The sequence below is a fragment of the Gavia stellata genome, chromosome 4 (genome assembly GCF_030936135.1).
Source record: "Gavia stellata isolate bGavSte3 chromosome 4, bGavSte3.hap2, whole genome shotgun sequence".
NCBI lineage: Eukaryota > Metazoa > Chordata > Aves > Gaviiformes > Gaviidae > Gavia > Gavia stellata.
Genome location: NC_082597.1, coordinates 31,426,004 through 31,453,624, shown reverse-complemented (window position 1 = coordinate 31,453,624; position 27,621 = coordinate 31,426,004). Strand labels below are relative to the sequence as shown.

The 27,621-nt window shown below is 36.1% G+C and overlaps 1 protein-coding gene across 2 annotated transcripts in view; it reads right to left on the bottom strand.

The window, feature by feature from the left end:
• Positions 1–3,625: 3,625 nt before the first annotated feature.
• Positions 3,626–27,621, bottom strand: part of IMMP2L (inner mitochondrial membrane peptidase subunit 2) — a 485,257-nt gene continuing 461,261 nt past the window's right edge. For both annotated transcript variants that reach the window (XM_059816789.1, XM_059816790.1), the window contains one exon: positions 3,626–4,119. In XM_059816789.1, coding sequence (XP_059672772.1) covers positions 4,000–4,119 — 120 coding nt within the window. In that variant the 3' untranslated portion in view covers positions 3,626–3,999. The remainder of the gene's footprint in view (positions 4,120–27,621) is intronic.

The window sequence follows — 27,621 nt, the reverse complement described above, 5'->3', positions numbered from 1 at the left end:
GTCCTTTAAAACCTTTAAAACCTTGCAATGAGAAATAATCTATTCCAATGCTTTATTATTTTTAAAATTAAAATGTTTCTTTCTCCATATCTAACTGAAAAGTCTTATTGTTGCATTGTAAGTCTGTTAGTTCTCCTCCTGTACATGATGGATTTGGAGAACCAATGATTCTCTTCCACTTCACAGCAACCTTTCATGATTTTGAAGACTGTGCCTCAGACTTTCCAGACTAAATGATAAACCCAAGTTATTCCAACATTACTCATAGGTTGTATTTTTCTGGTTTCTCTTCGTTTTTGTTGCTTCTCTCTAAAGACTCCAGTTGTTAATTTTTTTCTGAATCTGGTGCGTAAAATCATACTGTAGATGAATGAAGCAGAAATGTTGTTTCCTGTGTTTACAGTCTGTACTGTGATTTACAAAGTGTAGTATTGTCCTTATTCACAACAGTGTATTTGTTGATTCATGCTTAGCCACACGCAATCCACTATACCTCCAAATTTTCTTTTAACTTAATCCAGCATGTGTGTGGGTAATTATTCCACCAGACTCTCTGCTCATCATTGTTGACTTCGGATCACTACAGTCTAATACCATTCTTCAAAATGACAGCAGTCTTTACAACCATTGTAACATCTTCAAACTTAATAGGCATATTCTCTATTCTATCATTCCAGCATGTATATCATATATATCCATATAAATTCATAAATATTTATAAATAGACAGATAAATATTCCTTGAGGCATGTCACGGTTGAATACTTGGGACATTTACACTTTCATAGCTTGTGTAAGGTTATGTGATAAAGTGCTGGTCTCCACACAGACAAAGGAGCCCAGAGGAACAATGGCAGCTGGGGGAAGCCAAATAATACCATGACTTAGCTCCTCTGTGGCTATTACAGGAGCCAGCAGACTGTGAATGTCTCATCCTCACAGCCATGAAGAGGCACAGATGCGTGATGGTGGGGGCGACCTCAATAACCCATAAGCCCCACCGAGGACAGAAAACACCAGGAGTCAGTGGGCAGGCTCTCTGGGTTGCCTCACAGACTGGTGACACTGCCCAAGGCCTGTGGGGTGCAAGGAAGAGCATTTCAGTACTGTGCAAGACCAAAGTCAGGGAAACGAGGGTGGTTTGGGGAGGATTAGTGTGGAAAAGTAGAGAGAGAAGGGTATGAAAGGAGCCAGTCACACATAAACGGGTGCTGGTCTGTCGCTGCCTGAGCCTGATCAGTGCAGTCTGTCTCATCTTCTCATTAAACTCCATTTCTCGTGATTTTCCTGGATGAGGAGCTCCCTGGGCTGTGTGCATGTGTGGGGAGGGTCTGAGTGCCAGTGGTTGGGGTGGCCCAGGAGTGGGAGGCCCATGTTCCTGCAGTGCCAGTATGGGGTGCGATGAGGGTGCGCTGTCAGTGAATGACACTGGCCAGCACCAAGCCAGATCAGCCAGTGAGTGGGGCATATGTCCTGGAGGGTGGGGTGAGGGTGTCCCTAGAGGTAAGACCACAGATGGTTTTGGCTAACAGAGGCATCATGGGGTCCCATCCAGCTGCTGAAACTGCAGTTCGATTGGGAGACCCATTTGTGTGTGCATGGGGAGAGTGAGGATCCAGGCCCAGCTACTGGACAGACCTGGATGGACTGGGTGTCTAAGCCCAGTTACCGGAGGGATCCACCTGAGGGTGTCTGATGGCTTGTTTGTCCAGGTGCCAGCAAATGGGGAGACTAGGATTCTGTATAGTGGGCAAAATGGGTGTCTGATGTTGGAGGCATCCACGCTGTATATGTTTGTATATATTTCCCACTTACGTATTTTTACCCTGATCAGCCAGCGAGAGGAACAGGATGAGGTCACTGGTGCCACTAGTATTTATGTGAGTACCGAGTGGGTTTGTCTATGCTGATGTCTGTGGCCAGTCACATGTATTTGGATGTAACATACTGTGTGTGCATGTGTGCCCAGGGGGAATGCATGCTTGGCCTTGCTGCTGGATGGACCTGGGTACAGGGAGCTGCAGCAGCCTCACCTCTGTTGGGCTGCAAGATCTGGCACCCCCTCAGAGCTTGTATGCAGCCCTTGGTTCTACCTCATGTGTAATTTTATTCCCACACATCTCTGGATCTTTCTTTCCATTGGAAAATAAGGTCTGCAATCCTAAGGAACCTCAAAGAATCTTCTTGTAAATGTAGCTGATGCAGACGCATTTGGCTGTATCTTCAGACAACATGAATAGAAAAGTATAATTAAGATAATAACTGAGGAACAAATGCCTTTGTTTTTGTTGCTAACTCTCTGGCACTGGTTTTGCAGAATATGTACCAGTGAATCAGAACAGCCAACCAAATTTTCTAGCTTGTCAATGTATGTAAGAACTTCTGCCCGGCTGATTGATACTCAAGAGGAGGAGGAGGAGGGAGGGACTGAACTAGTGGAAAGAAGGGAAATGAAGACCTGAACAACTGAGAGAAATAAAGCTGATCTAATCTGGTTTTGTTCCGTTTCTTTTTATGTTTGTCTCTTTCTTTCTCCTTTCATGGATGTGTGTTTGTATCTTTGTCACCAAAATTAATTATGACTGCAGTAAATTTCTTGAACTCATTTCAGTTTTCTTAATTAATTTGAAAAGAAAAAAAGATTGCAAACTGCTGTTTTCAATCATCCTATGCCAATCAAAATAATAGTGAATTTACTGCAATTAACATGCAAACAAACTGCATTAGTTTTAACTAAGATGAGTTCAGAGACCTATGGAACAGCTTTTTGGAACAAAGACAGATCATGGCACACATAGACAGTAAAGTGTTCATAGAGTCTAACGACCTGGAGCATTTAGGAAGGTTAGACAGTAATAGAGAGTTTTCACAGTGATTGAACCGATCATCTAACTGATACACAAATGTGTGTCTTCAAAGAGCTATAGACTTATTTTCATCTTGTCTGAAGTTCTGATAATTGCACGATTTTAGCTGAAATGTTTAAACATCTTTTGTGTGATCTGTTAAATATTTAAAGCATTATCCTAGCTGAAGTAAAATTCAATAAATATGAAAATAATCTGGTTCACACTAATCTGCAGCTGGAAATGTGTCATTTTTCAAGTTATAATGTGTGCAGAAGTTTTACTGCATATTCACAGAGTGTATTTATAATATTAATTATATATTTATAGTATTAATTGTATAGTATTTATAATCTAATTACATAGTTTCAAAGAAATGTGGCAATCAGTACTAACAATGTTTTACTATACTTGAAAAATGAATGAAACATTGCCTTCAGATACTGCAATATAATTTGTATATTTTGACTGGATATCTACTTCAGCAAGATATACAAGGAACATTTATATAAAATACTCTTGAAAGAGAAATTAAAAATAATAATATGTACTCAGTTTAATAATAAACACAAGCGGCATTAAAAGAAAAAAATCTCATTAGCTTTCTGAAAAAAACTTATATATATGATTAACTTTTCAGCTATAGAAGTACTGATTCTTCAGTATTAGAAATTATAGGACAATCCAAAGCATATTACATGTTCGGGGTTTTTTTCATATGTAATCAATAATAATAAAGGTTCCGTTCAGTTACTAAAGAAACAAGCTGAATGTAAAAGATTAAAATAGTTTATTGAAGTTTTTAATAATTTCTTATCCAGGTTAGCACAGGTACAGACATAACAAGTCAAGCATTTTACTGCTCCCAGAAAAATTGAACATTCAAACCTACAACCAATTATTTCAAACCAAAATAATGCACAATGCAGTACTGTTTGAGATTTTAAAAAACCACCAAACAACAAAACAAACAAAACCAAAAAAAACACTTTACATTTAAGGTGGCATTTTATCATGAAGATGTTGCATGTATTTGCTGATATGGTATCTGATCTTAAAGCACACTTGGCAAAGCTCTTATGGGTGATGGTACAACCACTGCAACTCTTCCTGGTTAAACTTCACTTCAGTGTTTTTCCATCTGAACATTTAGATCACTCTTGCTCTCTCTGGAGTGGTTTGCGCTCTGGAGGTAGCATTGGCTGTAACTTCTGCCAGCGTTGCGGAGGCCAGAGGATATGAGTAGCTCGAGCATGTAGAAGTCCAAGAGAAACCTGTAACCAAAATATAAACCAGGGAGATTATTAAATACCGCAAATAAAATAAAATGTGGAAAGTACAAAGCACATGATGACTTGTTAGAGCAATGAGAGAATACAAAGCAGAGAACTTTGCGTGCATGAGGAGTGTCTCGTGCATGTATTGAGAGGTAAAGAAAAACTGCCTTAGTGAAAATTTCTTTTTTTTTTGATAAAACATTTCATGGAACAAAAAACAGCTTGCTGAAATGCACTGGCTGTAACAAACATGAACTAAGAATATTTTTTCAGGTTCAAGAAAAACATCTCATCAAAAGAGGTGAGGCATTCTGTAATCCAGTGAAAGCTTTTGGTTATTAGTTATTCTGGGTACAGCAGAACAAGGTTCAAGTATCTATTCTGAAAAAGTTAAACAGAATGCGTGTCTCGGATTTGAGATATGTAGGCTAACCACACCAAGATAGTGGCTTTCCTAAACATGCTGTGCTTTCTATTTATTATTGTCCTTCAAAATTCCATTTTGTCTCCAACCAAAAATGGAAATTACTGTGAATTGTAAATATTTCCCTGAGGATGAAAAAGTATTTCTGATAGAATTATTTGAAACACATCTACAGATCAAATATTTTTGACATTCTAGGACTAGTTAGACTTCAGTCATATGTTTTGTAAACATGTTTTACCATCTTATTATTTAATATTGTTTTACTTCACTAATATTTTACTTCAATAAATCAAAATAGAAGTCAATACTGATACTGCTTACAAATTAGTAACTTATAGGTGGCATAGTTTATAAAACTGAATTGCTTAGAAAACCTTAAGAAAATTACAAACGAGGTTCTTTTCAAATATGGTATGAAATGGCTAGACTAAGAATAATTGAGAATAGAACAGTCACATTTTCAGATTGAGATAATAAGACAGGCCTTTAATGTCCATACTTAACATTGAAATTAAGTAATTTAGCATGAAGTTAATCTCACTTAATTTGAAAAGCCTGCAGGATAGACTTCTGCATCTTAAATTATTTGTTTAGACTTCTTTTGGAGACAATAGCAAGTAATAGGCTTCCCACCAACTAGAAAGTAACCAGTGCAATAGAAAAGTTACAAACAGGACAAAAACATGGTTAGAAATACTGGAATACCTTTATATGCGAAAAGATGAAATAATTCAGACTCCTAAAGAGACAACAGGGTCAGAAGTCTATAAAATGGATAAAGAATGCATAGGCTTTATTTGCCTATTATGTCATCATTTCTCATAAGAATGAGGAAACATAAGATGACATTATCTTAAAGAATTTTTAAAGCCAGCAAAAAGGAAATGCTTCTTCAGAGTGTGCATGATTACATCATACTTGCATACATTACACAGGATACTGAAGACACCAAAAAAAAAAAAACCAAACTGGTTCAGAAAATAATAATAGAAGCAAAGTCCATCACACATAATTGAACACAAAGTAACAGTGTAGTCTCTATACTCCACATTGGGAAACACTGAGGGAAAAATTATATACTTGTTTTGCTCTTACACTCTAATGATCTGGTATTGGCTGTTGTCAGAGCCAGGACTTAAATGGATTTCTGGTTTGAACCCATACATTCCTGCTTAAATTTTTATGTAAACTTAGTTCTTCAGTTCCATTCCACTACTCATCACAAAAAAACCTGATTTCAGTAAGCAGGTAATTCAACATTTTATGCAAATAGACACCAAATAGGCCCCTAGGAATATCTTCAGCTAATTTTCTTGATTTAATTTCATAGGATTAATGTATATTCACCAGTCTCTCTCTACTACATAATCAAATCAGTGAAGATGAAGTGGTCTGTATCTAATTCCATATCTGGAGCTTGATGAAGCAGGTGCTGAATTACTTGAATATAATTTGGTTACTTAATAACCCACAATATCTAAAAGAATCTCAAGTAGATCACTGAAATTGCAGTCTAGCATCACATTTCACTTGCTTGATCCCTTGCAGGGATCACTTGTTTCCCTGATCCACTGCAGCTTTTTTCCTACATTTAAGCAAAGGACAGGCTGCTAAGTGACAACTCCGTTTTCATAGGATTTATCTACATTTTTTTAAGTCTTGACATACTTCTGTGTAGTTTGTTGGATGTTTATGGAATTCACAATATCCTTTATCTTAATTATCCCATAAAGTGGTCTGCAAATGTAATATTGCCATGGGGATTTGTTCCCTGAGTATACAGCATGATGGCACACACATTACAGGCTGGTGCCAAAACATAAAACCATACCAAACCCCACCACTGCATATAAAATGTGACAGCATTAGTAGAGAGAAAAATGTTAAAATACTCTTCTCAAACACAAATAACATCCCGTTTTCAAAGCTCTGTGTTTTTCTCAGTGCATGGCTTATTACTGATATCACTAGGAGGTCTGCACACAGACTGAGAATATAATAAATGAATCAAAACTTGTTTGAAGCTGAGGCTGGGATTAATTTTGCCCAGTGGATTACTTCTACTGAGTATCATCTGAATTGAAACTAATAAAGAAATATCCTTCCTATAAACCTGATTTACAGGACAACATGACTAGTGTTAAAAAGGAAAAGCGGGTATTGTTGGATGATGGAAGTCTTTACTAAATAACAAATTACACTGATGCTATAGGGCTTCTTTTATAATAACTTAAAGGCTCACTTTAAAAGCACCTTGATATTTGACTTCTGCAAACAACCTTAATAACTTTTATTGCCTATTATTATTCTGTAGTTACCACAGCAGCCATGAATTTCACTGAGGAAGAACAAAATTGTACGCAGAGAATAACCTGCCCTTGTTAATGGGTTTACCCTCATCAAGGTTAGATATGGACAAGGTGAACTGACAGCCTAAACTTTCTACAGCAACAGTGAAACGCTGAAATAATCTATTAAAAAAGAGACTAATCAATTCCGTTACAGACATTATTTATTCTCTTTACATAGGCAAATAAGTTCACTCCCTTGAAACACTGTCTTAACTGTAAGAAAAATCATTACTTTACAGGCACAAATTCTTTGAGGAAAATATTTCATTTACAGTCATGAGTAAGAGATGCCAGCAATTTAAATAGTTGATTTTTATTTCTACATTATGATCTATTTATTATTCTTGCTGTGGCAACAACAGACGCTATGTTGAATTGAATCCATATTATTCTCCCTAACCTGAGCTGTTTAGGCATTAATTCTTTTTTTAAAAAAATCTTTGAATATTTAATTGAACAACTGAGAAGTCATTCTGTTAACATAGCAGTTTTATCTGCAAAATAAGTTTTGAATGAATAATACTGTTTTGACACTGTTACTGTGATAAAAGCATATTTCCTCAGAGTCTGCTCGTTGTTAGTATGTTAATTGTATGGAGACTGATTAGTTTTGGCACTGCATTAGGGAAAGATAAGCCTAAGCCTGATAGTGCTATCTGCAGTGGTATTTACAACTATCTTGCTCATTCTGTCCTAACAGGTTGGGATAAATGCACCTTTATTAGTATAGAGACTTTTAGTACTGTCACTTCTCCTGGTTCCAAAATAAGTAATTTTAAAATACCCATTGATTTACAGACTGTAGTCTCCACCTCTTCTTGTCTGTTTGCCATTTGACACCTTCACTGTCTCTTACCATGATGCCTTTTCTAATCCCAAATCACAGTGGTAAAAGAAGCATTCAGACTGTGCAAGAATCCTGTATAGATGTAGCACGCAGTGGCGCACACCAAAATTTCTATGGAAATCCAGGTCTTCAGATTTCAAGAAAAGAAGAAGTCCAGGTAAGGATGCAACCCTAACAAGGCTATTCTCAACTTTCTCAGGATATGTAAAGTCTACTCAACCTGCTAAATTCAGCTACTGCTGCTCCTAGTTGTGAGTTCACTTTACATTAGATGCATTCCCCACAGATTTCTCTTCACTTCTTTTTTCCTTGAACCTTTGGTGATTTTGCTCTGGCTTAAACAGCCAAGATTTCAAATTCCATAACAACATTAAAGCAAGAAAGTACAGCACCACTGAATATAACCTGAAAAACAGCAATGCAGAACCAAAAAACCCAGGCCTTTACAATTTGCTAATTAGAAGTAATAATAAGACAAAGAGACAAAAAACAATGCAAGAATGCTTGTTCAGCTGTTATTGTAGCCCTGTAAGCCAGTATTGCCACTGCTAACAACAAGCTGTAGACCTTGTACTAGCTCTGCAAGGCCTCAAGGTTAGTTTCTCAGGCTTTGTCTGAACTTTCCTTGCTTTCCTGGGGTTTTAATTTAGCTTCTTCAGCTGCAAAATTTTCTCTAGTGATCAGGTGACTACTGCCTAATTTGTTACAGTTTTCCTTACATGCCTTATATTTGTTTACATTTTCATAATCTTGTGGTATAATCAAAGTTTTTACATACAAAGTAAAAAGTAATTATTCTGTGTAGAATGAAATATTTATGGCTTTAACATAATAATGTGGTTTACAAGACTATAGAAATGGGATAATAAAGACTGCAGGCCTATAAGCAACTTAGCAATGGTCTTTAAAAAAAAATAATGGCTGTGAAGTTGGACAAAAAGATTTTAAGGCTAACAAACAGAAAAAAAAATTAGGAAGAACAAGGAATGTACTAACTGCGTAAAACAAAATATATAATAAATACAGATAAAAAGTAATGTTGCCAATCAGTGAAGAAAGAACAAGGCAAAAAGCCATGTTAGAAAATGTACTAAATTAGTCCCAAATGGAACTGAGAGTAAGGAAGAAGAAACGATCAACATCACAGTCCTCCTAGTGAAGAATTCAGGGTGCTAACAACTCACTAAATCACCTTTTTCCCTTCTTTTTGAGGAGGATGAGTGCTGCCAACCTTAGGACCTAAAAGGGCAACATAAACACTGAGAAAAGGGTACATACTTGAAAGTGTTTGTGTGACATTTTTAAACTATACTTTTACTGAGACTTGTTGTGCATTAATTTGATAATTTGGAGTGTGACTGGTAATATCATCATAGCTGGACAAACCACACAGTCTAAGTAAAATACAGTAAAAAGTTACAACTTTAATGCAACTAACTGTGAATTGGTGGCTTTCTGTATCAGGTGTGTTCACCCTTTTGCTTATAACAAAGTTTTGACCATAACATTACATTATTGCTGGATTTCTAATTGAGACTACATGAACTCTTCTTAAGTGGTGCAAAATACAGAAAGATTATCTTTTTTCCCCTCACTCAGTATTTTTTTTCTTATTTTTCCTAAACAAAAATGGTGATTTTGATGAAATCTTAGTAAACACATTTTGGTTTCACTGTTTCTTCTGCTTCCAAAAAAAATACAGTCAAAATCAGAAAAAAGAAAATTTAATAGACTGTTTTATTGTTTTATTATAATGTATTTTGATTTGGGGGGATTGTGACTGAAATTTAACTTAGTTATTTCAATAAAACCATGAAATATACAGGAAACATTTGCATCTTTGTGACAAAAGGTCCTGTAATAATCTCATTATAAAGTATGAAATAACATAAGAAATCTAGGAATATCTAGATCAATCACAGCAGATAATAATAAGCAAAGGTAATAGGAAGATAATAATAAAGCACAACAATAACCCTTAACATTGGATCAACACAACGATCCTCTCTGAAGGTGTACTTGAATAAGTACTTGAACACAAATATACTTCTTCTGAAGAAGAAATATTAAAAAATACTATCTAAAGAATGATCTTGTTTCATCATGTTTAAGCCTAGAAAAAATTCAATATTAATTTGTATTTTGTCTCCTGGTCTCATTAATAGATGTTTAAATTGTGCAAATCCTCTAAAATACTACTGGAAGAGAACAATAATAGCTACTTAACAAATTAGAAACAGAACTAAATTACAAGTGCCACAGATTATAACCTGTGTACTTGAGAAATTTCATCAACAGCTAGAAAATCACTATTTTAAAGGCGTATATCAGCCTCTCATTTTGAAGAGTCACTTTTGCTTTAGTTTCTAAACCTGAGTTATATTCTAGCAATATTGCACAGGTGTTCCAAATGCCATGGCCAATGATAAATGTGCAAACACAAAAAATTAAAATTCTGTCAAGCAAAAATAACTAAAACAATACAAATAATCACAGTGTTTCAAATTATGCTTTCCTATTCTTTGAAGTAATACAGTCTCATTACATTTTTTTTTTGTTCATATGCAGATTAGTAAAGAAGCTTTATATACAGCCTTTCACATGCTCAGCACTACGGAATATCAGCTGCATTCAAAATTTTCTTCTCAAATTTTCTGTTTCGTAACATGAAGTCATTTGGGATGGTGGGGAGTAATTCTGTAGCAATAGAGGTCTATTCAGACTATATTTTGCTGACTGGATACTTGCTACTCCCCACAGAGGTTCTGAAAGTTGCCAATACATTAGGTAAAAAATCCTCTAATATGGAGAAATCCTGAGTGATTTATAGATGGCACCATTTGAGCAGACATACAGCTGGCACCATTTGAGCAGACATACAGCTTTAATGAATTTTTCCACATCAAGTAGTTCATAGCCCTGCTACCTATATCCTATTAGCCAATTAGCTGTAGTTCGACTATACTGAAATTCTGGAAGATTGGGAATGCCAAATTTTTGTGGAGGCTCAAAACTGTGTGTAAAGGGACCAGGCTAATGAGGAAGGAGAGAAAAAAGTTCTAGAATAGTTCAGCCCCCAAAATCTCAAGGAAAACCTCAGGATAGAAACGCTTAGGCAACTATGTAGTGTTCCAGCTATAATACTAACAAAAATATATAGCATGGGATAGCTATCTGTGTCAAATTAGATTGCTTGTCTTTAAGAAAGGTTGTTGCACTGGGTTATGATGTTAGATTGTAGGTGTAAAATGATCTCACAGAGAATTCTCCCAGTAAATTAGTCTCTTCAAAAAATCCATACTTTAATAGAAAGTAAACATGATTTCTATTACATTTCACTTTCTGTACATGGTTGAACTTTGAAACAACTACTGTCAAGTGCAGTAGCAGGAAAAAGGCTCAATAAAAATAAAATCCTGTGGATTACAGTAAAATCCCAGAGAAACCACTTCCTCTAGTAGAAGTATCTGGGATAATGAACAATAGCAGAAGAAACAAATATCCTTGACCGCCTTCTTTTATGAATGTAAGAATAACACAAAGATGAGAATCAATAAATTATTTTGTAAATAAAACCATACCACAACAGATGTTCTTTAACTTATATCAGCTTACTGAAGGTTGGCATAACAAGATGCTAACTAGCTCATGAATACAAATAAAGTGACAGATTCCTTTCAACTATGTAGCAAAATACTAGTGTCTTCATCATCCTTTCCTCTCGACCCTGAACAAATCAGACCTAATGGAACCATACAGATCTAGTGACAAAGAAAGGAACGCAGCCCATTAATTTTGTTAGTAAGTGTTCCATTATGGTTCCATTAGTTTGATAGCTGAAGCAGCAGATCCAGCTACAGATAAAATGTCCCATATGTGTTTTCTTTCACAGAGCTACAAACAGTAAAGGTCCTTATTAAAGTTACCAAATTCAGAAGCGTTCATTTAGATAGAAAATATATTACAAACAATCTGAAAATACATAAATGACAATTATTTTATTTTAAGAAAGTTTTAAACAGTGAAAATAAATAGACACTCAAATGGAATGCGTATATTCTACACATATATGCACAGACATAATCACAAAATAAGATGTAAAAGAGAGAAATATATTTCAAATGCAATGCATGATTCCCAGAATGAATAAAATTTGCATGTTAGCACACAGTAGTTGTCTGAAATGAGTGTAACAATTGCGACTGCTCCAATCCAACGTGGTTTTGCAATTTAAGCTGTTCATATCAGAAGAGGTGAACAGTCACTGCATTGCTTAGGTTATTGATTGAACTGAAAATATGTAATGTACTAAACATCAAAATAACTGGGTTGCATTCTCATTTCTTCTATCATGTCTATATGCCTATGTTAAACCTAAAGTTACAACAGAGGTAAAGGAAGGAAATGGCCACTGAAAATAGAGTATATTTGATATATGAGAGTTTACTACAGTTAGATGTGCAAAGACTAGTTAATGTTGAACCATAATTTACATTCATAAAAGTAATGCAGATTTAAAGCAGTTCAGTAAAAAGTAGTGTATTTTTTATTCAGTTCATGAAGAAATCAGCTGTCAATGCCATTGACTAAATGAAACACAGTAACAGGTTTGGTACAAGTATTTTATAAGCTGAAGCCTATCTCAATGTATTTTCTTGGAATTGTCAAGGACATATTATTGAAAGGGACACTATAGCTAATTAACTTCTTCACTCCTTCCCAGTTTCTTCTTCTGTGTTTTCTAAAAACACCTTTTTAAAATAGAGGTTAGCATATAACACAACACTACTACTTTTTTTTCTTCAGTAACTATAGCATTCTTAGAAATTATTCTTTCTTGCTTATGATTAACAGAACTATTATGTCTACAAAAAGATTTACAAACCAATCTATTATTTATTTTAGATTTCCAGTAATAAAAATGGTGAAAGAATTTGCTTAGTGTACAGCATGATGTGCTTTGCATGCTGCATATAAGTAAGTGTCATTTAATATTTAAAAGCTTTTTAATATTTCACTGGGTGATGCACAAAATTCCCAGACTAAATAGGATTGTCACTAAGTCATGCAACTCAACAGAAGAACAAAATGTACTAATAGCTTTCATGAAAGAGCCCTATATTAAAAAGCAGTAATACATTTGCAGTTCAATATTTTAAGAATTGATAAATCAAGTGGCAGGAAACAATTGTTAAAACACATTCATTATCCTCACCTAGAAAGCATTAGCTATATCCTAAATCTACGCACATCGGTTATGCAGGAATACATAAAAGCCTTCAATGTGAATTTCTGTTCAGCAACGTATTGTATCAGCGCCAACAGAGTCAGAAGAATGTCAGGCTTAGTGATATTTTTCAGCCTACTACACTCATATTGATTATGTGCATTGTCTTTCTTGACTGAATACTTAGGACACTATGCAGAAATGCTGTACATTACAAAGTGAGTTGATCTCCGTTTTTGTTTCATTGCATGTGATTAATTTAGAGTTTCATTCTAAAGCTTTGGCAAATGCAGTAGTACAGTGCAATGATACAAGGGAAGGAGTCACAGAGCAGCTCCGAGAGCTCACACACTACCCAGGGATTGCACTTGTCCTCTCACTACGCCGCTCCTCCACAAACCCAATTCATCCCAGTGGGCTGGTACTCAAGCAAATGGAACCATGCCCTCTGCTGCATCACCCCTTCTCTGCGGTGCTCTGTGCTTCCAGGAGAGCTGGACAGAGGCATCCCGGCACTGCTCTGGCCATGGAGATTTACTGTGATGCTCTGTGGAATACAGGGGAGAGCCCTGGTGTATTCCTGCTCTGCTTCCACTGCACACTCACAGATAAAGCAGGCCCTAATGACGAGTGGCTACTGTTGCAAAGCTGAGCAAACATGCTAAGAAGATAGATCAAATTTCACCAAATTTCTGGAAGTATGACTGTGCCAGGGATCATATGCATGCAAGCTGGGAGAGATGACATTTCAGACTTATTCAGGATAAAAAAAAGGAAAGAGGGAGTCCTACAGCCAGAAGGAAACAGTAGGCTTCAATTTCTAGATAGACTCAAATTCTTCTTCAAGACAAGTGATGTGAAAAACCCCTACATACTAGTTACCTCTTGCATCTAATTTAGGTAATTCATACTCTTTCCAAAAGCTCAGAAAAGTACCTCACCTCATAGGTCAAAAATTAGGGCTATTTATGAACTTAGAGAAATATTGACACTAAGGGGTATCATGGAGAATGCCCCATCCCACTGCTGCCTCATCTGCTCTGTTAGGAGCAGCTCCAGCCAGAGTGGCTCCAACAGCGAGCACTGTGATGGGACAGCATTGGGAGCAGCAGACCCCAGCTGTTTGGGGAAGTTCATTAACTTAGATTTTACTTGGCACATACCTGGCTGTCAGGCAAGATCACATTGCAGTAATTATCAAATGTTGAGGTAAAAAAAAAAAAAAGACAAAGTAAAGAAGGCCAGCAGTAGCCAGAAAAGTTAATTCAAGGGAATAGGTGAAAAAACACCTCTTAATTAAAACAAAATGGTACAACACCTTATGATATTGCAACTGTTACTGGGCAAAGCAAGCCTTTTCTAAAGCTAGGAGAACTGTTCAGAAATTTTCAGTGACAATAGCTTGTATGTTCAGCAAATAGATCTGTCAACCTACTCACAGATTCTCTATTTTTTTATCATACATTTCAACAATTTTAGTCTGATACAAATGAGCTTGTTGCAATACTGTTAATAAAATAGTTTTGATTTTCTCTTACCTTAAAAAGACAACTGTTCAATAGACTATTCCACTTAACTAAATATTTCAAAAACATCCTACTGTGAGTCTTGCTTATATTTTCTTCTAAAATGTCATACAGAAACAGTTTGACTTAAAGAAAACATGCTGTTGGCAATATCAGCTATGAAAAGCAATGGGGAGTAAATATCCAATGAGCAGATAGGATATCAAAATGTCATTAAATAGCTGCATGATATGTTATTAAAATTATAAAAGACTTTTTAATAGAGGTCTTTTTGTGAGGATGGCTAGAGCTCATATAAAATGGTAAATTTCATCAAGATAATTGTGTATACTAATCTTCCCAAGCTGATTTACCAGGAAAAAACCACATAAATATTCTAAATATATACAAAGATTTTTCTCCCCCTTATAGCTATAATAATAGCTATGAATTTAAGAATGCTTAAATACTTCATCTCTTGTCTTTATCTGATTTATTCTGTATTCTTGTTGAAACTATGGAGAAGAGATTAAATGTACTAAACCCAGCTTTTACTTTACTTGGAAAAAACTATCTCCAAAACATTCTTTTTTTCCCTAGTCAATCTTACTATTATTTAGCATTCTGTGTTTTTATGATACTGTGACATTTGTCAAAATAAAAGGCTTCTTGGTATAATTCAAATCATATAGCTATCCTTTCACTTTGTAACAGAAATTACAATTAAATAATTGACACTATATACTTATGAATATATTTTCCACATCCTACATAACTAATCCTCCTCCTATTCATATTTTTTTCTTTAGTTAGCTCCCGATCAGCTTAAGATAATGGCATGACCAGTTTTGCTGAGGAAAGAGACTTCACGAAAATAAATCAGAAGTAAAATAAGATTCATATCCTTAATCAAAGACTGTTGCAGTTCTTCTATGCAATCCTGAGTCTACAAGGCCAGATCTCACATGTGAGATGATTGTTTAATTCTTCACAGAGAACTGCCTCAGTGAGGAAGCATGCATGTTTATGGAGAAGGCAATTCTATAGAGAAGTGACATGATGGATCAAGTCTCCAGACCTGACCCATGTACCTGGTAGCCCACATAGAGCTGACTGATCCAGAGGAGGGGCAGGAGACCAGCAATCAGGGTGATGCAGCTCCACATCAGTATAGGGACATCAGAAAAACTAGGAAGGACAGGAAGAGGCCACATATGAGCTTCCTGACCATTACCTTAGAGGTCCAGTTAATTGGCCTAAACAGAGATACCTTCTGCCATTTAACATGCCCCAGGAAACCTCTACTGGCCACTGTGTCTCCTTATTCAGAAGGGTACAGTCTTCTTCAAAGTTCTGTGCTATATCTTCCAAAGGCACATAAATGTCCCAGATTCACCAGGACACAGGGAAAACAGTTTGTAGAGAGCCAGTTCTCCCATTGCACTCTTCAAGACCTTTGTTATTCTTCTTCGCATATATTCACCATTTTTTTCTGTTTTCCACTTGCTCTCTAGTATCCTCACATAACGAGACAGGATACTATAAACCAAATAGCAGTCACAGATTGCATACTTTCAAAATAGAAAGTTACCTTCCTCATTAGCCAAATACAGTAACTGGATTTAATACACTACTTTACCATCAAGAGCTATATTTATCTCAAGGAAATATTAAGACTTGCTTTTAAGCTATACAGCATGAGCAAGAAAGTAGTGGAAGACTAATGAATTCAATTGCCTGCATATTTAATAAAATAGTCTCTCATAGTCATAATCAAGCCATAGTTCAGCAAAGCATGTGCTGAACTTTAAATATTCAAGTAAAACACTTGAGCACATCATTAAAATTAAGTAATATAAAATAAAATGAATACAATTTCCAGTGAGCTGATGATCCAGATTTATTAACTCTTTAAATTACTCAATTTTTCAGATTATATGTAGCTATTAGGCTATTTTAGCAAGATATAACCACACAGGACTGCCAGGTCATCAGTACAGGAAAAGGATTAGTACATTTAGGATGTGAAAGATCTAAATGTTAAAATTTAACACCACTAAAACTAATTCATTACATGGAGCCTTTTCACTTCCAGTAAGAAAATCAATGAAAGTAAAGTTCCTTTTAAGTTCTTACTTTTATAATACAATCTTACTCAAAATATGCTGCAAATCCAACATTTATTTCGTACCTCAGTGTTTTGGGGGACAGAAATCACATTTTTGGTCAGCAGCAGACTGCATAACCATCACCATTGCTACAATGCCTGGAGATCCAAGTACTGTCTCTGAAATTAGCTGAGGAGACAGCAGCAGTGACATGTGCAGACAGCACAATCTGATACATTTTCATCAGTCTGCTCTGGAGAAAATATAATTTTGTATGTTTACTCAGTTGTTTTTTCTGCTTCAGGATCTTAGCACTCAAAGCTGATGAAAAAAGTGATCCATATTTTAATGAGACCATTACGAATAGTTCATCTTCTTACTTGCTTTAGAGTACTAAAATTCTGTCAGCTATAGGTAAAGGCTATGGAAATACGGCCATTGCAACTGCTTTGCAATGGAGGTCTGGCAACCTCCTTGTAGCATCTTTGTTCTCCCACTACCACACAGCTTAAGCAACCCAGTCTGAGCTTGGTAAGGACTATACATTCTTGTTTCCAAAATGATATTTTGTGTACTCTTGTTCAAGGAGTTTAATGCTTATTATTCTTGAATAGACAAAAGGCACCCCCAAACCTGCAAAGAAAGTCTTCCATGATTTGTTCCAAATTTCCCACAGTAACCTAAGTCCCCATACTGTCTGGAGCCACATACAGCTAGAGGTGAATCTGAAGCTGTCTTGTCCTCAGAATACTCACCATCTGGTGGTATGCACCATTTACCCATCTGAAGAATGACTCAAACTGCAGGCTGCCACACCGTGGCATGTTAGTAGGCATGAGAATGTGATTTTAACCATGAGTCAAACACATATCATGAGCCAAAATCACAATACTCTAAATGCAGCAAGTAAGAAGATGGAAGTTAGTATCTAATGCTAAGGAAAAGTGTGGTTCTTATGAAAAGTGAAAAAATTCAGGGCCAGATTCTCAAGAGAATTGGGAAAAAAAATAAGGAAGTTGTAGATATGTAGCTAGCACCAAAACTTCGGATGGGAGTTAAAGGGTGCTTGAACAACCTGCATCCTGAAATTAGAAGAAAGACTTCCTCCCCAAACTTCAGTAATGATATAAATTCAGTGAGCATTAGCTGCAAACAGAAAACATTCCCAATTAGTACTAACACATTAAGTAAGTGGGCAAGAGCTTCAAACTTCTACTGATAAAGAATGACTTTTAGCCTCCATTGCAACAGGAGAGTCCAATGCAGCACCTTCGATGTTCTACAGCAAGGCAGCTCTTTCTGCAATCAGAATACTTTTACATCACCTTTCTTCATAGATCTGCCAAATCTCTGCAGAAATTAATTCACAGCTGTTGCATAGCTCTCTAGTACACATTTGTGTAAGGAACTTTTTATATACAGATCATATCTGGATAGGATCCTGATGCTTTCCTCCCTGGTAAGTCTGGCTACAACTCCTGAATGACTTCTCCTCTGATGCTATTCTGGCAATCCTGTTACCCTTCCCATGCGTGCTTCCTAGTTGCTGGCTGGTAGCATTCCCCAGGCAGAAGATCCCACCAACCTTCCTTCACTGCTGGGCAGAGCAGCACCCAGCTCCAGTTCCCAGACTCTGCTGCCTAGCTCCATTATACAGGGGGAGGGGTATCCACTATAAATCTCCAAACACTCTTTTATGAGGAAGACTGGAGAGCAAGGCGTAGTCACAAGCAGAATTTGGATGACAAGGGATACAGAAATAATTTCCAAGACAGATTAATTTCCAAGTGCAGCTAGAAGGTGAATTCCCCAACAAAAAAGCTAAATTCTGTGGCATCTGAACAAATATTTAATTCTCTGGCCACAGAACACCACCCTAGATTAGACCTTGATTGAGATTAATGGGGCATGTCCTATCCCCCTTGTTACTTTCTTTAACCTCATCTAGATTCAGGAAAGCCATCTCACCTGTCTGACTGCAATGAAAGCAAATTGCTGTGGTCGTCTTTTCAATCATGGAGAGTAAGGCTTTTTAAACAAAACTTGAGATTCTCCTCAAAAGAGAGATGAAATAAACATGAAATTTTTAGAATATATATTGTATATGCTATAGAACTATTCAGAAAATATATCAGAAAATAGAAAATAATAAAAGTGGTTTATTCCCAGGGATAATATTTCAGCTGGCCTCAGTTATTAGCTTTAGTGCTTAAAGAAGCGCTAACGCTTCTTTGGTTTTCAAATGTTGATGCTATAATACATTCAATTTCTGTTAAGTAAAACTTACTCTTGCCTTGCCCCTATGACTCTATTTAAAGATCTTACTTCACTGTAGTATGGCATTACTATCAACACTTCTTAACCACTAATATTCTTTTCTGAAAATGCTGAACCAAGCCCTTGAGCTGATGAAAATATACGTACACTGAAATTGAGACTTTCTCTTAAAAGTCAACATCTGCTCAAAGCTATGGCAATCAAAAAAAAGTTCAGTCTCCCAATTACCGTTCTTTAGTACATTATACGTATTCATTTAAAGTAGTACAAAACACATATAAAATGTTCCTTTTGTTGAGTGTCATAGACATGAAGCTACTGAGAAAGAGATATCAGAATCTCTATTATGTCAAAGTGTATCTTACTTTAACTAAATTCATTGCTGCTACACAAACAAGGTTGAGCCTATCTGATGATTATCATTTGAGATTTCTTACTTAGAGCCATGTCAAAATTAAACCCTATTTAATGAGTTTTTTTGAAAGGGGTTTAAAATACCAAAATTCTGAAACATGCTCATTAGAATTATTTGTAAGCAATGAAAAATGATAGCTTATAAATAAGTTGTGATTGGATCCTAAAGCCATGTCAGAAATAGTGCTCAGATGACAGCTTGTCAGATAATTTTATGCTTGATACATGGGCCCTTTTCATCACTAAATAGTGGCATTTTTATTATTCTCCTGAAAAAAGAAAGTTAAAATTTCTGCCATCACAAGTACTTTTTCTTTCCTTTTCTCTCCTAGATTATGACACATTGACATCATCCACCTGAATGCTACAAAATCATTAATTACTCAGTTTGTGTCCCCCAACTTCTTCATTATCAAATGCCACTGTTACAATGTAAGGGAGCCATAAATTGAACAGAAAAGGTAACCAACAAGCTCATGAAGCCTCAATTTTTCTCTGTTTGACAGAGACACTAACATGATGAGCTACGGCATTTCTGTGTAAAATTCTCTTTGGATTTGGAGTGTGTCACATTGTATCAGTCAAGAGTCAACAAGTTTTTCATGACATCTCACCCACAGGGAAAGCTTGGGTGTTAGTTTTTGTATAGCTTTGCTATTTTAAGAGTATGGCAAGGATTACAGTAAGGGTTCTGAAAACTCCTCAGCCTTCAAAGTGTACTATAAAAACTGTCTTTAAAATACATATTCAGAAGTATGAAGTGCCCTTTATTTTTCATAAATAAGCCACTTGACGTGCAGAGTTTTTAAAAAATGTGCTTGCTAACAAAAACTTCAAAATTATTTTTGTTATTCTACAGAAAGTCAATTAGATGACAACAAAACAAATGAATATTAAATGTCAAAATAAAAATAAGAGTATCTTTGTTAAACAAACCAGGGACAGTGATAGAAAAACAAAAATTAAAACCTGGTAATTTTTTCATAATTTCTTGATTATGATTATAATGTTTAAGGCTTTTTAAGAAACTAATTCTTGCCATTGGTGTTTCCTAATGAAAACAAAGCTACCCAGAGCCAATAATATATATCTCTTGTTCTTTTTAAATTATGATACATGCTGCTTATAAAGAGCCACCTTGAGCTGTGAATTTCTTAATGTCTTAGTTTCAGATGTAATTTGAACATTTACTGGAGTCTGGAACCTTTCCTCAAACTGATTAGTAACTTATTTGAAAGTTAGTTGCAGTAAATTTGAGAAGACTGTTCCTGTAAACCAGTGCTATTCTTCATGTATAAGGACACCTGAATCTGATCCTAAGATTTATGTAATTTCCTCTATAAAATAAGAGATTTTTTTTTAAAAAAATCAACCCCAAAACAGATTTACGGAAGATTTTAAAATATGTATGACCTTAAAATATGTATATGTCAAACTTCACTTCTTGAATCTTACTGGTTTCAACTATTAATTTATAGAGCAGTATGAGCAGAAAAGCTTAACAGTATTATTATTCTGACATAAGTAGAAGACAGTCTAGTATTGCACTGCCTTTTGCTTTTGATCAGGACTATTATTTCCAATAGGCATAATATGTAACAATACCAGAACTTGTCATGACTTATCTGAGAAACAGAAGAGCTTGCAGCAAATACATGAGATTTATGAATGTCACTAGTACACAGGCACTGTTTTTCATGGTACTGACTGAAGTGCTAGGTAAACATACTACTATTCGTAGGAAAAAAAATAGGAGGAAAATATTTAGGAGAATTCTAGGTTTTCCAAGAAAAATAACAACAAAGTCCCTCAAATATTTTGATTTCTGTTACAGAAATTTGAATGCTACTAAAAATTCTTTTCAGCATTAAGAAATGTTGATGACCTGAGGAACTTGTTTCGAGAACTTGTTTATCTACCAGAACAAAGCCTTATGCAACCAAGGAGGAACATCCATTCCCTCAGAAATGTCTTGAATCTCCTGTCCATTTATGTAAGACAAAATATGAGTAGTGAGCAGCCAATTGCCTCACAGGCATTAGACTCAGACAGCTATTAGAATATAGTGCAGACTACTGTAAAATTTACAAGCCTGACACAGAGCTTATTAGATTTAAGGGATATAATTTCATTTGCTTCAATGGACACTGGATTTAACCCTATTGGTATGATCCAACATCTACTGAAGCATATGGAAAAGTACTCACAAAAGGAATCATATGCAGACCCTATTCAGAGCTGCTTGAGTGGATGAAGAGAGAGAGATTCAAAGATTCTTGTTACTATTATCCTTGGCTTATACTGTTATATTTTTTCCTAATTCAAGGATACTTAGTTTTACATAGGAGACGTTCACTGGCAATCGCCAGAGAACAATTTCTCTGTATTTGGAATACATGCTGCAATCTCACCTTCTTTAGAGAGACTGCCTACATGAACATCGCTCTGACCAAAAAAAGAGGTGCTTGCATGCTGGAGGGATAATAAATCAAGCACTTCAGGGTTTTTTATAGCCCCAAATTAACATAATTCAATTCCTGAAGTGAGACATAAGAAAAAGACTTATTTAACTTGGCAATTAATACTTTGTGCTGAAGTGCTCTGATGTCCAAAACGCAAATGTAAGACAGCAGTGATTACTGATCAAGGTATTAACATTACTTGGAGAACTTTAAAATATATATTAAATTTAGGAAATTAAAGTTAGAAAATTGAGTTTGAGAAAACCTCTAGGTATAAGACTTGAGGTTAAATGAAGACTGATTGAATTGTTTGTTTACTAGACCCTCTCTCAACATACTCTTGAACTCCTGTGAGAAATTCAGCAAGCTTGGATTCTCCCACCTAACTCAACAGCCTAAACTGAAAATCATGCTAAGCTTCATAGACAACCGGTGCAAAGAGAGGACTTTGACACAGTGATGTAGACCTGTAGTAAGCTGTATCAGTCTTCCTCATTTCTCTCCGTTGACTGTAGAGGGAGGCTAGGCAACTGTGCAATTAATTTGTGTGTCTCTGTTCAAAGCTTACAATTAGGTTAAAAGAATCTAGGCTTTTATATTGACTTAAAAATCATGTAATATGTTCTCTGTTAACATCCATCTGTTCAAAAGATATGTTTGAAATAAATGCAAGACATCATCTGACATTAAATTAGCTTCCTAAATGACTTGATACTAAATTTAGAGAGGACAATGGCAAAGCTCCCTTTGGACTTCACTGTCCCAGAACCAGTATACAGTAATATACTGCTATTCCCAGTTTCATGAATAATTTGTGGGGTTTTTTTTCCTCAGAAAGTTCTCAGAAGTCCTTCATTTTATACTGCAATGCTAAAGGAGAGCAGTAATAACTGCAGGTAGATTACTGAGCATAGGTTACGGGGTTTGAAATCTTAGTGACCTTGAGTAGAATCAGTTTCCAAATGCAATTCGTTAAATACCATTGTATTACATGACAGCTCTGGGAGTGAGGGAATATGAGAATAGTAAAGCTGAAGTCCCTTGGGGTAGTCAGAAAAAATGTAGCAGAACCTGTCTAAATAATACATTTGTTATATCTAGTTTTGTTGCTTCAAAATGCTTTGCTCAGGAAGCTGTTAAGCTCAGTGGAAGAAATTACCTCATCTCAGCCATCAAGAGGCATTGTTGTATACTGTCTCTGTTCTAACCATGACAACATACTGCCACCGGAAAATAAATAAAAGAAAAAAATCAGTGAAAAAAAGGTAGATTAAAAATATTAATTGCAGAATTAAAATACAACACATTAAAAACAAAGACTTCTTGGCTATCATTAAAGCACCCATTTTTCTCTTTTTTAAAAACTGTCAATATAACCTCAGTTCCCAGGTTTTCTTGTTTAGATTCCACTTCCAGTGCTGTACATATGCCATGTTTTCTCTATGGGACCACATCTGAAATGAGTCAGTCACTCTATACTACTCACAGTCAAAAGGACTTCATCTAAAAGTACTTTAAGATTGGATCTTTTGTGTGAAGCCTGAGCAATCTGCAGGCAGTGAAGACTAAAAATACATTGAGGATTCACTGCCACAGATACAATTGTGAGATGCAGAAATAATTGCTGGAAAATATCAGAAGCTGGTGTGCCAGGGAAAGTTTGGGTTTCACCTGCTTTTAGAGGATTTTATGTGTCCAGCCTAAATACTAATTTTATATACCAGGGTACATAGATAGTAAAAAAGTATCATACACAAAATTTATCAAGAACTGTTCCAACATTAGAAATGGCTGATATTTCATGAAAAAAAGCATGGCTAATAAAGATATATTTTTATCTCATTTTTAGATATGTGATAAAGTCACTGTCAACTTCCTAGTTGACAATGGAGCCTAGTTTTACTCCAGGTTAATTAACATGTAATGCCTGTAGTCATTTATAGTTGTAATTGTTGTGTATGGTTATATTAAGCTAATAGGGACTGTAAGTTCCATTTTTCACAATATTCGTTAGGTTTAAGTAAACTAGAGGTTTCTATTTTCAGTTTGAAATAGAAAAAAACAAGAAAAACTGAGAAAAAGGAAGTGGTTACACTTAAAGATTTATGCTGGAACTCTGTTTCTGCAGGTAGTGCATGAGTATTTTCTCTGAAATGAAGTGTCCTTGATATACTCTTCTTGCACTTCATACTATTCTATGAATTATAGAAGAATCCACAGTGGCTGTGTATGTTATATTGGAAGAGACACTACTGTCCTTAGAAGCAGACTGAAGTAAGGAAAACTGAATCATCTGATCAGTAGTCACTTGGTACCATCATAGACTTGCCCAAGGGAAAAAAGAAAGTTCAACTTGAAAATTATCTTGAGAAATAAGCCTTAAGAAAGAGGTGATAAGCCAGGTTAAAAAGGATCAGGACACTATTTCTGTGTCATTTTCTGTGGAAACATCAACTATGATCAAGCAGACCAACAACTGAGACTTTTACAGATAATTGGAACAAATGACGAAAATACAGTTCCTGGAATACTGTAGCCTTTCCAACTGAAGATCAAAGAAAGGCTGGTACCGGCATGTACTAAAAGTAGCTTCAGATTTTCAGGTGATTTACTATTTTTGACTAAATCATCAACATACCCTAAAATTCACCACCCCCCCAAAAAAAAAAAAAAAAAAAAAGACATTAAAGCCTGTAGAAAGGCTGGTACTGTCCAGAGGATCCTCAGAGTTCCTCAGCTGGGGAAGCCTCAACTTTCTGCAGAGTAGACCGCACAGCAAGGCAGCTATCATGTCTCATGTATCAGGGAGTTGTCTGTTTAACAGTGCTACTAATTTCTTCAAGGAGGCACTAATTTTAGGATAATTTGGAAATGCTCCTCCATATGCAAATTAAATTGCACTTCCTATTTCACAAATTCCAAGAACTAAGTAGAAGTCACTTTCACTCTTTCTCTTTCTGTTTAACGTTACTTTTGCTGCAAGAGGCATGTAATCAACAGCTTTCTTGTTGTGCCTGACCGTTTTTATTTTTGATCATTTTTAATACACTGTAATAATCAGTCTATAAAGACCAATTTCTTAGAGTAAAGATGACTGGCATCTCTAGAATCAACAAATCTCCACCTAACAAATTGCATGACTGCAAACTCTATCATTTCCTATGTACCTCCATGTCACCCACTTTCATGTTGTCCCAGCTTGTATCTTAATTGGGAACACAGCTTTGCTCTTGTACAGAGGAAAATGTAACAATAAATTCAGGAGCACTTGAATGCATGGATGATTGCATCCATAGTAAAAGAGAGCTGGATGTAATCTTCTGTCCAGGGAAAAACATGATTAAATGCCTTTAGCTATCATTTTTCCAAGAACAATCTTTGAAACTTTTGTGTCTCTCTGGACTAAGCAAATCTTCAGTTTCACAGAAATTCTGAATGTCCCTGGAGACCCTAATAAAATCATCATTTCTATTAAGCAAAGACAAGGCTAAAGTCCTTAAGATGTAAACGAAATTTAGGATTAAAAAAGAGAACCACTTGATACTCCTTTTATCTAATCTATTGGTTTTATCTAAGTAAGTCATTGAACTATGCAGCCTACCAAACCAATTTTAAGTTTTAAAAATAAAGCACTGTTTCAGTAGATTTGCTAGATTCAGATTCAACACTTTTATGGTAAGATGATGAAGAAGGTCTATGTGTAAAAAGAGGTTCCATTAGAAACATTTTCTTACAAACATTTAGTATATTACATCTCGCATGTCTATACCTAGAGGCAAGAAATAGTAGCTATTATACTGGCTAAGTCATAAAGTATTATGAAATGCACTATATTAAGAACTATAGCAAACATTAATATTTTCTTTTTTATTTTAAACTATTATGCAAAGTTAAAAGCTCTTTTTTTTTTCTAAACTGCAAGAGAGAATCCTTTCCCTTGTCAAAGCTAAGCTACTTTAAATAGTAATGTAATATTGAAATACTAATGCCAGTGTTGCTAGTTTATATGCAACTGGTGGCCATCTGATTGCTGATACGAAGCCAGTTGCAATATGCCTAACAAGGACTGATCAAATTTTACTACAGTTTCCTGAATTATTTTTATAGAAACTGCAGAAAAAATGTATTAAAGATGAATTTCCAGAATATCTGAAACACTAATAATATGTTTAAAAAAAAAGTCCCATGAAGTAGGTCCAGTACATCCAGCACCCTCTCATTTCACATTTAGAGCAGGGAGAGATCCAATCAAACTTGGTGGTCGGGAAGTGGATTTTGCAAGCATGTGGCCATGATGAAATCATGTGACTCTCAAGTGGCTACCATAACAGCTACTAATTGCCAATGTGGGATTTAATTAAATAGCTCAGGATTTTTTATTGACAGAAGCAAACCAGTATAAGTCAATACCAGATAATCAAAGTCAGCAAGAAAATGAGAAACTGATATTGTCCCCATTTAGTGGCCTCTAATATGTGTCTTGAAGTTTCTGTTCTCTAATAGAATAAAAAGAACATCTTTTTCTTTGCCTGAACCACTGAAAACTACAAACTAGAGCAAGCAAAAAAAGATCATGAAATAAAGAGAATACAGCAATATATTAAAGAAGATAATTTCTCAAGTAACAGTAAGCACTCTTATGCCTTTTACAACTCAAATCATTTTGAACAGAGTAATTTATGGCTGTGAAAGGGCAAGCACTTCCTTCATTCGTTTATTTGTTTTATTCCCCATAGGATACAGCAAATAAATAAAATTACATCTAAAAAGCCATTTTCAGTTGTTATCATTTACACCTTGAGGAAAAGAATCTTAAAATCCTATAACTTATGAGCAAACCCGCTTACTGTCATACATTCCTCTCTTTTCTCATTCTTCGTAATAAATTCAACAAATTTTTGTGATGTCACAGGTGTTCTAAAGAAAAGTAGTATTAACAGGCTTATTGTGACACATTTAGATTTTTAAGATTCTTTAATTCATTAAAGCTGGGGCATTTGGACAGCAATACAATAATTACTTCTCCTAGTTCGGGGAAATATTTCTTGTCCTGTTCAATTTGGAAATATTCGCGGTGCAGCCTCACCAGTGCCAAGTACAGGGGCACGATCACTTCCCTAGTCCTGCTGGCCACACTGTTTCTGATACAGGCCAGGATGCCATTGGCCTTCTTGGCCACCTGGGCACACTGCTGGCTCATATTCAGCCGGCTGTCAATCAACACCCCCAGGTCCTTTTCTGCAGGGCAGCTTTCCAGCCACTCTTCCCCAAGCCTGTAGCGTTGCATGGGGTTGTTGCGACCCAAGTGCAGGACCCGGCACTTGGCCTTGTTGAACCTCATATAGTTGGCCTGGGCCCATCTGTACAGCCTGTCCAGATCCCTCTGCAGAGCCTCCCTACCCTCCAGCAGATCAACACTCCCAACCAACTTGGTGTCATCTGCAAACTTGCTGAGGGAGCACTCAATCCCCTCATCCAGATCATCGATAAAGATATTAAACAAGACCGGTCCCAAAACTGAGCCCTGGGGGACTCCGCTTGTGACCGGCCGCCAACTGGATTTGACTCCATTCACCACAACTCTCTGGGCTCGGCTGTCCAGCCAGTTTTTTACCCAGCAAAGAGTGCACCTGTCTAAGCCACGAGTCGCCAGCTTCTCCAGGAGAATGCTGTGGGAGACAGTGTCAAGGTTTTACTGAAGTCCAGGTAGACAATGTCGACAGCCTTTCCCTCATCCACTGGGCAGGTCACCTGGTCATAGAAGGAGATCAGGTTGGTCAAGCAGGACCTCCCTTTCATGAACTCGTGCTGGCGGGGCCTGATCCCTTGGTTATCCTGCACGTGTCCTGTGAGCACCCTCAGGATGAACCTCTCCATAATC